Below are 14,651 nucleotides of genomic sequence, written 5' to 3'. Positions count from 1 at the left end.
CTGCAGTGCGATACAGCCTCACAGTGCCAGTACTGCCTAAAGTTTTATTTACATCATTAAGATGCTGTTATCAACACAACATAATGACCGATTCATTTCAGGTATCAAACATGCAACATGACTATAATCAGCCTGAACACTTTTCAAGTATTCCAACGCCAAATAGATTTTGTCGCAGTTGTTGACATGTGGTGAAAATGTCTTTGACCGATTGTCCAATAAGATTGTGAACTTTACTGAAATGTAACAAACTGGTATTGTTTGACCGACTGTCTCTGCTTCTGTGAATCATTCTAATACCAGAGTAATAATGTGTTAAGGATTAGATAATTTGAATAACTGTTAATCGGTTTATAAACTACATGTAGTCTAACTGCCGCCAAGGTGTAGTTGTACAAAAATATGTAGCTTTAAAAACAGTCGTGCCAGAGAAAGAAAAATGGGGCTCTGTAAAAGCTTTCTTGTAGCTGGATCAAGTTTCACATTGCTTGGCTGCTTCGGGCAGATAAGAGAACAGACTCCGGAATTCATAGCCCCCAGCCTACCTGTAATGGTGGTAAAAATGTTCTCATGCAAAAGTCTGAACCTACAGCAGGTAGAGGACTCAAAATTATACAGTATTCTGGGGCTCTGTTTTAACAATCCAAGCACATGGATTTCTGTGCAAATCACAGTTTAATGGTTTCAGTATGGTTCAAAATAACTGTTCCTGGTCTCTAAGTTTGTCATGGGTGTGTTTTGTGTGTAACATGCTAAACAAATCAGATGTACCTCTACCATTCCTTTTAAAAGCGCTTGAACCTTAGCGGATTGCTAATATGAGGGCAGCTTTCAGATGGGGGCAGGTGCAGTTTCTATTTAAACAGCGTGGGAAAATGAACTGCATGATTCTGAGCTGAGTAGACACTTTCCACTGGGTGCAGGATTGGGCTGTGATGTTGGACGTGAGGAGAAAAAACAGCAAAAGCTTATGATGGGAAATACGTCTGAACAAGCAACAACTTTGACACTGAGAAATGTTTTTACTGGAGTTAAAGGTCAACAGTGCAACATCTTTGTTATTGCTTGCCTGTGAGAACAGTGGGTTATGACTGAGTAGCCAATTGAAGATTGAATGACAACTGAATTAGTCAACTTAATAAAAAACTATCATTGATAATTGTCATTCTTATTTGACTTATGTTATGTTACATTACTTACATTATAGTATACTGAGTACCTTGGACTTTTAGTTGGACCAATCTGAAGGTGTCACGTTTAAAATCCTGCTAGGGGAAACTTTAATTGACCATTTTTATTCTGTCATGTTGTGACATGATTCATTGATTGATTGAGAAAATAATCTTTGTTAATTAGTAGTTTATTATATAATGGGAATAATAACAAGTTTAAGCAGTACTAAAGACCCCATCCCAAGGACTTTCATCAACATTTTATGTATAGTTATGAAAGAGAATGATCTTCTGTAAATCCATCTCGCAGGGCAACAGTACACTGATTTCAAAAAGAGAACATGCACGTGTGGAAGCTCAGGATAGCAGGACCAGTGTCTGCAGGGTTATTTTAGCTTCATGGCACTGGTTTGTATCCAGAGAACCGATCGAACGACATCAGCAAATGTCCAACATTGCGTACTCGAACACACAAAGAGCCAAACTCATCGTCAGCGTTTCCCTGTCCTGTCTCTCCACTCAGATCACCACCAATCTTTTTTCGTTCAACCAGCTTCCCTGCAACAACCCCCACCCCACCCTACACCCCGTGCACTGCAACCCTCACAGGCCCACAGCGCTTTGGTCAGATTTGTCAGAGAAAACAATGACGTGGAATCTTAAAATGCAGGACAGGACGGCTGCGATTGTCAAAATTTAAAACACGCCTACCTTGCCGAAGCCTTATGTCGCTGTCCTCTAGCTGTTCATATAATTGGGCGACGAAGCGACAGGAGGTTTTATAGCTGCCCTCTCAGGCTGATTTCATGCAGATATGTGCGAAAGCATTATAAATGGCATCAGAAATAACCCACGATCCTTCTGCTGTGAGAGTAGAAAAACGGTGTTATTCATATTCCGCCTCATCAATCACTGAGTGGAAATACGAAGTGGTGGTAAAGCCTTGTGCAGGGTGATGATTGAATGTCAGATTTATCTTTACTTTCTATCACAATAATGTTCGGCCCTGACAGGCACTTCGATCCTTCAATCTCCTGAAGCAATCTAGCAAATTAGAAAAAGGGTGATTAATGCTTTGGATGACACGTAACAAGAATGAATTCATTTTATAATGAAATAACTTCAGGTGAGTAAAACTCTTGAGAACAGCATCCCTTTTTCTCAGTATCCTGCCAGCAGTGTTTAATTTCCTCTCCCTGTTCTTAACCAAAAGCATGTTCAGAGCTTAACTCGCCTGAATTCCAACTTGAATTTCAGCCTTGCCTCCTCCTTCGCTGCTCCCATTAGTCACTATAAAGCAGAAGTCAGGTTTCTACAACCCTTCCTGAAAGGTTCAAAGGGCTTCTCCCAAAGGCCAGACTGAAACAAGCTACCAATTTTGGCTTTGGGGAGTGCAGGTGTGCATCTGCCCTGAAGCCCTCATCAGTGCTGAAAGGTGATATTAGGAGGTATTAGAGAGCAGGAGCAACAGGCACTTTGTCAAGTCCTCTCTTTGTTTCCTTCTCTGGTGTGGATAAAGGGAAGTTCGCCCCACTCTCCAAGTACCAGGCTGTCTATGTCTTGTCCTCCCTGCGTAACTGTTGCAATAGTTTGATCCTTATAAAAGTATTAAAAACAGTTGCAATCCCACCGCCCAAGGCCCAACAGTCTCCTTGAATTCAATACAAGCTGTACCAAATAGCACACACTTAGCGATCCATGAATTATTCTGTAAGAAATCAGTGAATATGTTGAAAAATGAAAAGGTATCAAAATGTTAAAGAAAGTGAAACAACTTCCTGGATCTTTTCCCCTGTCCGGTTCAGTATCAAGATTGAATGGGTTCTTTCTTGGTCAATAACCTTTGACCAACTTCTAAATAAATCGGTCAACTAGTTTTAGTGTAATCCTGCACACAGCTAAACTGATGAAAGCATTACCTGCTTGGTAACAAGGAGGCAGACTGCAGAAAATTTACACAAATGTCTACTTAAATCTCCCATTTTTGTCCTTGAGACATTACCCTCCCTGCAGTCGCATCATTATCTTCATTGTGTGTATATGTGGCCTAGCACCAACAACATCTGCTATTCTAAAAGAAACACGTTTTCAACATCGGATAAACACCATGCAAGATCTTGTGGCTGCACAGTGCACTCCAAGTGAAGATGTATGGCATGCAGGCCTTATAGATTTACAGTGACACGGCCGTGAGTGTGTGATGCGCTGGTCAAACTGGTGATCTGTCATTGGGAGATATGCTTGCGTAACCGTAGGGATGCCTGCATGTTTCACACTGACACACTGCACGTATGCAACTGGTCACAATTATTACCAGACAGTGATGTGTGGATGCCGTTTAAAACGGGAGTCAAGTTGAATTTAAAGATCTCCCCTGCAGAGCCTCTTGGATCCGAATGTCTCGCACCTTTTCAGAAACTTCCTCTGAAAGTATCAGTCTGCTCGGAAGTAATGCTCCAGTCTCCCGGTGTTGAGATATGGTGAGGGCTGGCAGCTGCTGTCCCTTCAACACTCGCGCGCAACGCTCCAAACATTTTAATGGGACATTAATCCCCCAGTCAAAAGTCACTGAAGCTGTCAGTCGTTTCAACGGCCCACTCGTAAGGTTTTTTCGGTATTTGAGCAAACCTCAAAGTGTTGTCATGCATACTATATACGTGTACGGAATTAATCTCATGTTATACTGCAAGTCTTCGCAGAATGGCTGTGATTCGTGATTTATATTGACAGTTTTCAGTGCAGGTTTTAGTTAAAGGATGGTCCTGTTTTTTGTTTTTTGAAATGTGTTTGCACTTTTCCTATAATTCACATTTGATTTACATTCCTTATATTTTCCAAAGCAAAAGTTGTGTATTGTAGGTTATATAATGCACATTTCCTGTGTAAGAGCCGCCACTGGTTTCCATTTCAGTGGAGTATGAACACCTCCTTAAGCCTGAAGAAACGGTGTACAGCCTCATCCATCATCATTAAAGTCATGTATCCTTTCATCACACTGCAGTTACATTAGAAGAGGAAGAATGGATTGTTTGAAGATGCCTGGACTGCAGAGCTAAAACATGCAACAAAAGAGAAAACGTTGAAAGGATCCGTCCAACCAGAGAACGCTGCACAGCTCCCCTCCGCTGCACCTCTTTTATTCTTAATTATCATGTCAGGTTATTTTCAATTGCTCGCTTGGGACGTAAAGTCAAGTCTGAGTCGTGTTCCCTTTCCCTAAAGTTGAAATCAATTCCACTTATATGATGATATATTAACAGCAGCCTTGGCCGGACACTGAGACATCACTCTTTATTTAGTTCAAATCTGAATGAAGACACTTGGCTCTTTGACACCCCCTCGCTGACCTTCCCTGACTGTCCTCATGACAACTCGGCCCAGTCATACTCAACCCGTGAAATTAAACCTTCCCTCCTTTCATCCTGTGCGAGTGCAAGGGAGTGAATATGTTTTGACTGAATCACAGTTTGGCGAGGGGACGCTTTGGAAATATTGAAAGAATCTTAGACTCTGTAAAAAGATGGATGGCGCATCTCCACTTCTTCTCACTATCCAGAAATGAAGCCAAAATATGAACGCCGCTGCCTTGTGGCTACGATGGCATTGGAGTCTGCGATTGGGGGACGGAGCGGCAGTATCGAAGTCCTGCCGATACAGTCGCGAGTCAGCCTCCGCTGTCAATCACAACGTTTCACCACGTTTTTATAGCCTCAAACTAGAGGCGCTCAGTAGAGTAGATTCCTCCGCTAAGGTCAGCAAACAAACAAACCAAGATGAAAACATATCCTCCCTTGACTTTTATAATTTGGTCCACTTCACATTCACTAACATGGTGGAGGATGGGTGTATGGCCTTTATTACAGCCTTGGCTTTACTTTGGGAGAGCCGTCATGTCGTAGATCTTTATATACGGTTTATGGTAACGACTTAAGGATTTATTACCACTGCCTCACTACGCTGAACTCTAGCATTGTTGTCGCTAACCTCATAGCTGCAGAACCCAAGTCATGGAGGTATCGTGTTTGCCTTTCAGCACCAGAGACGAGCTGATGTGACCATTATTCTCCATTTTTTGGTGCCACGATTACCTTCTTCCCTATGGGCACCTGTAGACGGACAAAAGAGTCGAGCAATCCTTGTCCCCTTTGACCTCCCCACTCCTATTCACTTTGTTACTCAGGCAGCATCAGATGGTAATGGATAGCCATAGGAACTCTATGGAGTCTGTGTTCTCTACCAGCCTATGTCTTTGGGGACGCAGGTGGAGGCTAATGTTGTGGTGGCTGCCTCCGGATCACGTCTATTGACAGGAAGGGACCGGGAAGACATTTAGCCATCAATACCTCACTGGGGGGTCAGGGTTAGGAAACAGGACTCCAGTGACAGATACATGGGAAGATATACAGTAGCTGCAGAGAGAGGGACCAGCTGTTTGTGGAGGATGACAAGTGTAGAAGTTGTAATGAGGCTTTTGGTGGAAGAAGGAGGTTGTGGTGGTTATGTTTTCATTTGCGTTTGTTTGTAAGTAGGATTTTGCCAAAACTACTGAACGGATTACAACCAAACTAATAATTCATGGATCTCGATGAAATACATCAGGAATGTTTAGGGGCCTGTGCAGATCGAAAATGAAAACCCAGATTTATCGGATTTGGTGCAGGTCCCTATGAAGCTTCATACAGCTTTTTTTCAAAGTTACAGCATTTTAAGTGTGAAATTGGTACTGGTCCCCTTTAAAGGTTTTGTATAGATTATAAACAGCTGCAGCTGCCTTGTGTTTTTTATTTATTTGTTCTGTTTTGTTGTTGTTGATGGTGGGCGGGAGTCAGGAGCATTTGAAAGGGACTTTGAAGGCGCCAGCAAAAGTCACCTGGGGGGCCCTAAACCAGACCACACTAAACACATGATACCAAACCACATCATTCCAACTTTTGAATCTTTTTATTATAGAAAATCACAAAAATACAATCACACCCATTTAGTCGTTCTAGTCTTCAATCCAACCTCTGAAAATTCAAAGCTTTTGGCAGAAAACTAGTGGCGTTATAGAGGATTTCTGTTGTTCACTGAATTTAAGGCAGGTCTGACTAAATAGTCATTTTTGTTGCAATTCCCTTATTGGGAGTTAAACATACATCTTTGGCTAGAAGTTTGGTTTATATACATCTGTATTGTTATGTTAAGGTTTATTTGAGTTCACATGCTAAAGTCACAATGGCCAGGGTCATTACATCATTATTTTGTTGCAGGTGTTAAAAAAGCACTGCAGTGTGAATGGGGGATTCCATGTTTGCTTATGGGGTCGTGCCCTGTGTCAAACCAGTGGCCTCTCTAAACCGAAGCCTTGAGAGAGATCTGCCCATTGTTTCCCACTACAGTGCTCGAGAGAAATATGTGTGTATGTGTGCGCGCTCCCCAACCCCCTCTTCAAACCTCACCTCCCTCCCCTCCTTCCCTTTCTCTTTCACACCCTCTCAGCTGTGCTCACTCACTCATTCTGAGTAAGGCCAAAAAAGTGGCAGAGCGGCTCCTCCACTGAGGAACTCCCTGTCCTCAAGTTAACCCAGGCAGCCCGGCACTCTGTAACCTACTCAGGAAGCCTCTTCTTCTGGACTGCCACTGACAGGAGTGTGGAGGAGGCATGGAGGTGGTGCATCCATCCATTCATAGCATACCACAGTATGGACTATCTGATTCAATATCCTCACATCAAGGTAAAGATAATAACTGTTATTTTCCCACCGCTGGTTGACACCTTTATATCTAATGTGTCTCTACAGAGATGTATTTCTCCAGAGGTCTGTTTTAACAGCTGCACTTGGCAGACGGGTTAGATCATCTGGAAGTTATATGACTCATGAATCAACACATGACTGCGTATGCGGGGGGGGGGCATCATTTGCAAAGATGAAAAAGCAGGAATTATGGGTCATTTTGCTTCAACTTTTAATCCTCCTCATGATTCTGAATGAACTAACAAACCCTTCTGCGCTGTAGTCTTGTTCAGCGAGCGACTTCCTGTTCCTCTGGAGGTATTTATGATGTGAGGACTTTTGAGAAGACTATCATTAGGCACAATATTGAATCTCAACTTGCCCCTGCTTGCATGCAAACAAGAAGACTCTTGCCGGCAAGAGGGAGCACTGACACTGATGGAGTCATCTAATCTCCCATTGTGCAAACCTACATACGCACAAACTCTGGGAGAATTTCCTTTTTTGTTGTTATTTAAAAGCTAACCAAGGTAGTCACAGCGTCTGCATTGTTGTCAGGGTCGGCAGCAGCAGCTGTTTCCTCCACTTGGCAAGCTGCACAACCAAAGTCTGGTAGAACTGAACTTTTACAGGCCCCCACAAATTAAATCCACACATGATATTTTGTCACATGCCGCTTGCTAGACAGGTTGTAAAGGCAAGACGATTTCTTCAAGCTTCTGTTGTGCACAGTCTTTTATTGGCAATGTATATCATACGGTAACAGGACATTCTTTACGACAAAGTTTAGGAAAATATGTTCTTTCTGGCTGAGAGTTACAAGACAAGAAGGTTAATATCACTTTTATATCTGTTGTTGTTAATTATAAGGCTAAAGCCAGGAGACAGATGGCTTAGTTGATCATTTAGCTGGCTAGTCTGGCTCTGGCCTAAAGAACAAAAATCCAGATAACATAGGTGGAGTGTTTGTGCTAAGCTGAAGCTGCATCGTCACGTATAAGCATGATTTTTTCGATGTTAAATCTTAAGTACACGTCCCTTTTAAGCCCTTAAAATGCAGACTTCTCTAAAGGCTGTCGACCTTCTTTTCTTTCAAAGCTTTCGGTCTGTGTTTCAGCCTTACAGGCAGAAATGGAGACAGTTGCTGACACAGTCTCTCCCATTATCTTCCTAATGAGTCTTATCAATCACAACTCGACCATCGGGCCAGTGACCTGTGTACATGATCATTTCCATCTCTGGAACATCCAGAAGAACTCGAGGTCACCAATGTAGTAGTCGCTGAAAAGAACAAGATGTCAGCGTTTTCCTTTTGGCTGCACACTTCTTTGGCTGCTTATTAATAAACAATTGAACACACAACAACTGACAAAATGGTGGCATCAGCATATCAACATTCAAGCCCTGTGGGCCCTGCTATTACAAGCTCCTTAAAGGAGTGAGTGATGCCTAACAAGCTTAGGTGAATTATGTCATTATAGTGTTGGCAACAAGGTGACATACGTGTTTAGGTGTGTTTGTATGGACACAGATTATTTCTGGTTCAAAGTTGAAATGTTTGTCTAGACTCCAACATGTCATTTTAAAATGTATTAATATGGACATACACCTGGCTGTTGCTTTTATTCATTAGACAGACGAAGAGTGGGGTACTATTTCTTTTATTACGATTATTTAATACTATTACACAAACATTTTCGACTAAATACTAAATTAAATCATTCAGTACCTCTCTGTGCATGTGTGCACTTAGTGTTGTTTTTACAGGACGTACTCACAGAGGCACAGCTCCGAGTGGAGTGTATCAGGGGCTTTCAGGTATTTGAACAATTACAGCACAGTGGGATCCTTTGTTGTCTCCCACCTGTTTCCAGCCATTAGTTAAAGACTAGTGTGCAGCTGGGTTCGGCCACTTATTAAGGCCAACGGCCACAACTGGAGTGAACAGTTGTAGCTGTTTGCACAACTCGCATGGTAATTATGACACACAGAGGGGAGCTCTAAATATTGGGAGGGCTGTCCCTGAGAGTTTTCAGTGATTTGGTAGTTTTCCTCAAGGATACGCAAGTGGTGTGTTAATGATATGCTTCATACTGTAAAATATTATGATTATAGTTAATTTATTGACGTTGTTGACCTGTATTAACCACTTGTTCGTGGTTATTTCTGGGACATGATGCAGCTGGAGCCGAATATTTCCTGTATGTAAGTGGCAAAAGCTTGTGTAAACCATGTTGTCATTTTAATACATGCTTGTAGATAATATTGTCAGTGACATACAGCCACACATTTGAAAAGTGAAAGAGTCTTTGTCGATTTTTCTCTTTTCTGAACTTTCTTCTGTTTGAAGTCTGAACCTGATTGTGAATAAGGAATCCTGCTCGGTGCTCCTTCTCTAACTCAAGCTGTCGTCTGAAGTCCCAGCCCGCATGCCTCCGTGCAGCTGGCAATTGTTCAGCACTGAGTTTGTAAAACTTCGGGGGCCGTGTGGTCAAGCGTGGAGAATGGGGGGGGGGAATTGCAACAGCTGCCACGGTTGTCTCCTCAGGTACAGTCGCGCAATGAGTGATGCTCCTCGTCTGTCTCCGCCACTGAACCCCTGCTAGGATTGGTCTCATTTAAGAGGCGATGATTGAGGGGCTCCTTTGAGACGCAGTGCCAGTCACAGCGTTAGTAGTCCGGGAACCTGGAATACTGGAAGGCAGCTTAACCACAGCAAGTAAAGAATCTGTCAAAAGATAGCCTGCAGTCGTTTCATTTAATGGGCAGACAAGGAGAATTGACCCACAGGTGACAAGATGATATTTGAGCTGAATGTTTTATCTTTCTTTCTAGATCTTGACAGCTGTGAAAGCTCTTGTCGGGGGGGTCTAAAAAGCTAATATTTATTCTTCCCAGAGATGTGGTTTTAGTTTCAACTGATAATCCATTTACTTGATGGTGGTTTTAACCCCACTGGGAAATCACTGATTAACCTTTCTGTCTGAAGTCAGAGGCGTTGCTGAAATGCTGGGTGTTGGCACTTGTGCATGAAAAGTTTTTACTGCATTAAGCTACATCCATACTACTACACTTTCGTTTGAAATCTCTGGACGCACCAGTCCAGAGTTTTAGATCCACTAAAACTTTAGTTTTGTTTGGAAACACTGCTTGTCCTATTTTTGTTGAGAACACCAGGGCTGCGTTCTAGTCTGGATGGGAAGGAATGTAAATGTTTAGAAATGATGACCAAGATGCTCCAATCGCTTGACGATTTTTTTTTTTCTGTCATGACAAAAAAATCGCAAATCTGTCAGGCTCCTATCACATGACCCCCTCCGATAGGTTAACCCCTGGCAGTGGTTACTAGTGTAGAAAGCAACATGGGTATTAAATTATAAGCATTGTCTTTACAATGATACAACTGCTAACAAATGTAGGAGAAAAGCTGTTATTTGAGCAGTGCAGTACTTCCTATGTCCAGCATGCCCACTGTACACCATTGTGAGCGGGGATTGAACCTGATACAGTTTCATGTGGACAGAAATTATAATTTTTTTCAAAACAATTGTAACTCAAATGCAGTGGTATGGATGTCGCCTTGAATTACAATGCAAATGGAACACTATTCATTCATTTGTGTAGCCGTCTGCAGCACCTATGAATGGATCTAGATGTCTGTCCCACCACTGAGCCTGTTTTTGTTCCATTACAGCCAAGGGCATTCTGTCTGCAGCCATAACATTAATATTTATACTATGAAAATACTTAAAAAGGAGAGGGAAGGCTTCAAGAATGCATTTCTCCTCAGTCATGGAGAATTCTTAGCAGCAGCTCTCTCCAAGGTCTCTCTGGGGGTTTGAAGGTTTTGTCCAGGAAGCTGTCCTTGAGCTAAGTATGTTTGACATCTCGCCGTCTTTATAAACCAAGTGGCCAACTCAGCCACTGTGGAAGAAAACTGAGCATCAACAGGAAATGGCAGGAGGAGCAGGAGTGTGTTGTAATGGCAGTGTCATGCTGTATAATCCCGTTGCATGCTTGTTTAACGGATTCACGGCCGTTGTTTTCGAGAGGAAATGGTGCCTGTCCATGCAAGTGATGCAAACAGAGGCTCTGGGTTAAAGGTTATCATTTAAAAAATTTGGGCAAGAGCACTCACAGGGACACCGGGGAGTCACAATTAATTTCCATAACAATCGACACGAACAATGCTGAGGGTGGGGATGGCCGTGACTGAAAAACTGTTGCATGCCAACTAGGTCAGTGTGACTAATTGGTGTCACCGTGGAATCCCACTGACAGATCCACTTCAGTGGATGACACAGAGAATCTGGGGATCAGAATCCAGTGATATGACATTCTGACATTCTGTGTAATCGAGCTTCCCAGTAAAACGTCCTGGTCGCCCATGGGAAACGGGACGAGCATTTCCCCAAATCTGATCGAAATATGTCCTTTTCTCTATACAAGTGAGTCAATACGCTTATTTTGTCTTGTCACGAGATATTGACAGTAGTTTTTGCACTGACACCCGGTCACCTGACCCATCTCAGGGGCAGATGAAAACAGCGACTGTAACTTATTATATTGCTGTTTGTTTGTAACCGATTATTCTCTGGGCTGGTTTTTTAAAACATGTTGGAAATGTTGCACAAAGTACAGAGTGTTTTTTTTTTACACAGACCCTAATACATCACTGTACAAATGACACTGCTGTGACATGGTAACCTGGTAACATTTCAGAAAACAGTCAAACTATTTCCTGTATACTTTGACTTTTAAGTCTGAAACCATCCCCATCCAGCAACATGGGGGAGGCACAGCTTATGACCTATTGTGCAGCCAGCCACCAGGGGGCGATCAAGAAGCCAGTATCTTCACAGTCTTTAAAGTCACGATTTACTATGAGGGAGGGGCTCACCTGACCCTAACCCCTTTACTGTTTGAGGGGGGCGGGCCCCGGGAAAAGCTCTGGGCGCCCCTGCTGGTCTCTCTCTCTCTCTCTCTCTCTCTCTCTCTCTCTCTCTCTCTCTCTCTCTCTCTCAGTGGACTCAGCGGCTCATCGATACCCTCACTGAGTTAAACCTTTTATTCAATCAGCCGATGTGTGGAGTCAGTCACAGGGAGGAGGACTTGTGGCTGAATCTCCCTCATGAGTGCTCGGACTGTGTTGGAGCCACGTTGTTTTCGCACCGGCTGAAGAGTCACTCGCATGTTCGAGCGCAAGTGATCGACGCGTTCACCGGTTAGTGCATCGTTTCATTCCACCGCTGTTTGTGGAGGAGCTCAAGTGACGTGGTGTTTGTGGATCTGCCTCTTGTTTACATGTTGTTGTTGTTGTTGTTGTGGTGACTGGACACATGGCGCACGTGTAAATATGAGCGGAGACGACGCAGCGTTGAACACACAGGTTTGCGTTGCAGTGTAAAAGATGTGCGTGTGAAGTCAGTGGATGATCTCTCCTCCATGTGAGGAGGTGATTACTGAGTCCACATCGGGGTCTGGCTAATCACTGGATCAGGAGCAGAGAGCGGCAGCCTGTTGTTATAATGAAGGATGTCACACTCACATCAGCTGGTGAAACAGTTTCAACTCTTTAATGTGTTTTGATTTAGAAGCATTAATAAAAACCACTGTTGCTCCAGGCCCAACATGGAGGATTTAATGGATAATGCATGAATGAATGGTTGCTGTGATGAAACCAGGCAGACCTCTCTGTACAACACTATGTAAACTGTGACATGTTCCACTTTCAAATATTTATGAACTGAACTGAACCGCAAATGACAACATACTGATAATGCACCAGTTTCTGTTGATGAGTCTTAAAAGGGAGAGAGAGAGACTACACCATAATGTATAATGTACAATATTAGTTTAATTTCAAAGCTTGAAAAACGTATCGTTTTAATTATCAAATAATCTGCTGATAATGTCTCAATTTATTATTGACAGTCAACGAAATATCTAAACATAGTTACAAAAAAGTACTCTTTATAATTTTACTGCACCCATAAGTGTTCTAACTATAGCAGTCACATTTAAAGATCTAGAATCTGAGAAAATATGGCATTTCTGCTTGACAAATGTCAGAAATAGATTTTCTGTCAAACTGATCAATCATATTATCTCGAGTTCTGCTGTTTCCTTAGTTACTTAAATGTGTTCAAGCAGTGAGAATGTACATTAAAAGAACATATTGAATTTAGCACAGAGTACCAGTAGTGATGATCTTCCTCAGCCATTGACTCAATTGACATGGCCGGCAATATTCAAATTATGGAATGACCTGATTTGTCTTACAAAATGCTTTTTTAAAGGGCATTGTCTGATTATGATTCATATAAACATGCCACTTGTTAACACTCAAACTCAAGACATGTGTCGTCAAGCAGTCGGTCGTATGATGATGCTTTGAAAAGTCCAATAGCACGTTCTGTGATTAAGATGTTAACATGTCTACATCGTGTGACTAAAGTCAGATTACTCCACATGTCCCAATCTGATCGTTGCTTGTGATCTCATTCAGATTAAGGTCGTCAGAAAATGCTGTTTACACGACTGTGTCTTTTTCAGAGTGTTGCTTTAGATGGATATCAGAATATTAACGTCCACTCAGGCAAATGGACAGTTGCTGTATATGTGTAATTACAATCTCCACTTATAAATGACCTCATCTGAAACTTGAGTCGACGTCTTCTCTGTGAGATGGAAACATGTGGTCGTGTTTGTTGTGCCGGAGTTAACATCGTCTGTGTTTGCTAAAGGAGCTCACAGTGGATAAACACAAACATACTGAGAGCTGCACGGGACAAACTCTCACGTCTGCTGCCTGTTAATGAGATCTCATCAGGACTGACCGGAAACATCAATCTCACTGTCACACCGACCACTCAACCTCTCACACACACACACCAAAAACACACAACCGTCATCTTACAACTTCTTCCTCACTTTTTTGGTATTTTTTATAACTTTACTGCTGAGCCGACCTTTCCTCTGGTCCAACACTTTTCATTGTACCGATGACCTTGTGTTAACTCACATATATGACAGTTAAATATAAAGGTTATTCCAATTATATTGCACATAGTTGAACATGCAAATCGGTGGCACTCAATAATAATTAAAATGTAATCATTTGCTGGCAGATTGAGGAGTAGAGGAGGAGAACAAACAATTACAAATGTTACATTAATGTGAAAATCAATTAGTACAACCACGCAGCTTAGCTGTACAATAAGAGATAAAGATGATAGTGTGCATGTACGAGTTTGTGGAATCATCCCATTTTTGCAGCTTTCACTTCAGATTAAAATAACCAGTGTCTATTGGTTTATATTAGAAAACAGAGAGAGTCAATTCCACGTCCTTCTCAATTGACCTGAGCCCTGATCCTGCCTATTATTTTCTATTTGAGCCTATAAATAATATTTTCAATGCATCGTGCAGATCTCATCCCCATACAAATCAATGGCTCGGGATCCCTGGTGGTCAAAGTCATGAATAATTCAGCCGCTGTGCGACACACCATCAGTCTGTTAATAGCTCATCTCTTCGACCAGGTTCAGAAATGCCACCAGTCAATGTTTATATGTTTCGTCTTAATAGAGCTGGAGTGGATTCCTTATGGGAAACGGATTCAGACCCTGCACGTAAATCTGTCCTGTGTCACATGACTTCCGAGTACTGAGTCTAATGAGGATGCAGAGCCTAATGGACATACGAATACATATTGACTTTTCTTTGGATTTATTATGGTGTGTGTGTGTGTGTGTGTGTGTGT

The 14,651-nt window shown here is 42.3% G+C and overlaps 1 protein-coding gene across 5 annotated transcripts in view; it reads left to right on the top strand.

Annotated features, from left to right (window-relative positions):
* The window catches only part of arhgap24 (Rho GTPase activating protein 24), a 62,366-nt gene that overhangs the window by 36,403 nt on the left and 11,312 nt on the right, over window positions 1-14,651 (top strand). The window contains exon 1 of one of the 5 annotated variants that reach the window (XM_053411083.1): window positions 6,340-6,886. The exons of 3 other annotated variants lie outside the window; for them this stretch is intronic. In XM_053411083.1, coding sequence (XP_053267058.1) covers window positions 6,814-6,886 — 73 coding nt within the window. In that variant the 5' untranslated portion in view covers window positions 6,340-6,813. Of the gene's footprint in view, window positions 1-6,339; window positions 6,887-11,915; window positions 12,111-14,651 lie in introns of those variants that run through there. One more of the 5 variants, XM_053411082.1, reaches the window with a different exon arrangement.

Source organism: Pleuronectes platessa, chromosome 19, assembly GCF_947347685.1.
Source record: "Pleuronectes platessa chromosome 19, fPlePla1.1, whole genome shotgun sequence".
NCBI lineage: Eukaryota > Metazoa > Chordata > Actinopteri > Pleuronectiformes > Pleuronectidae > Pleuronectes > Pleuronectes platessa.
The sequence above is the reverse complement of the archived record's forward strand: the minus strand, read 5'-3'. Positions and strand labels throughout refer to the sequence as shown.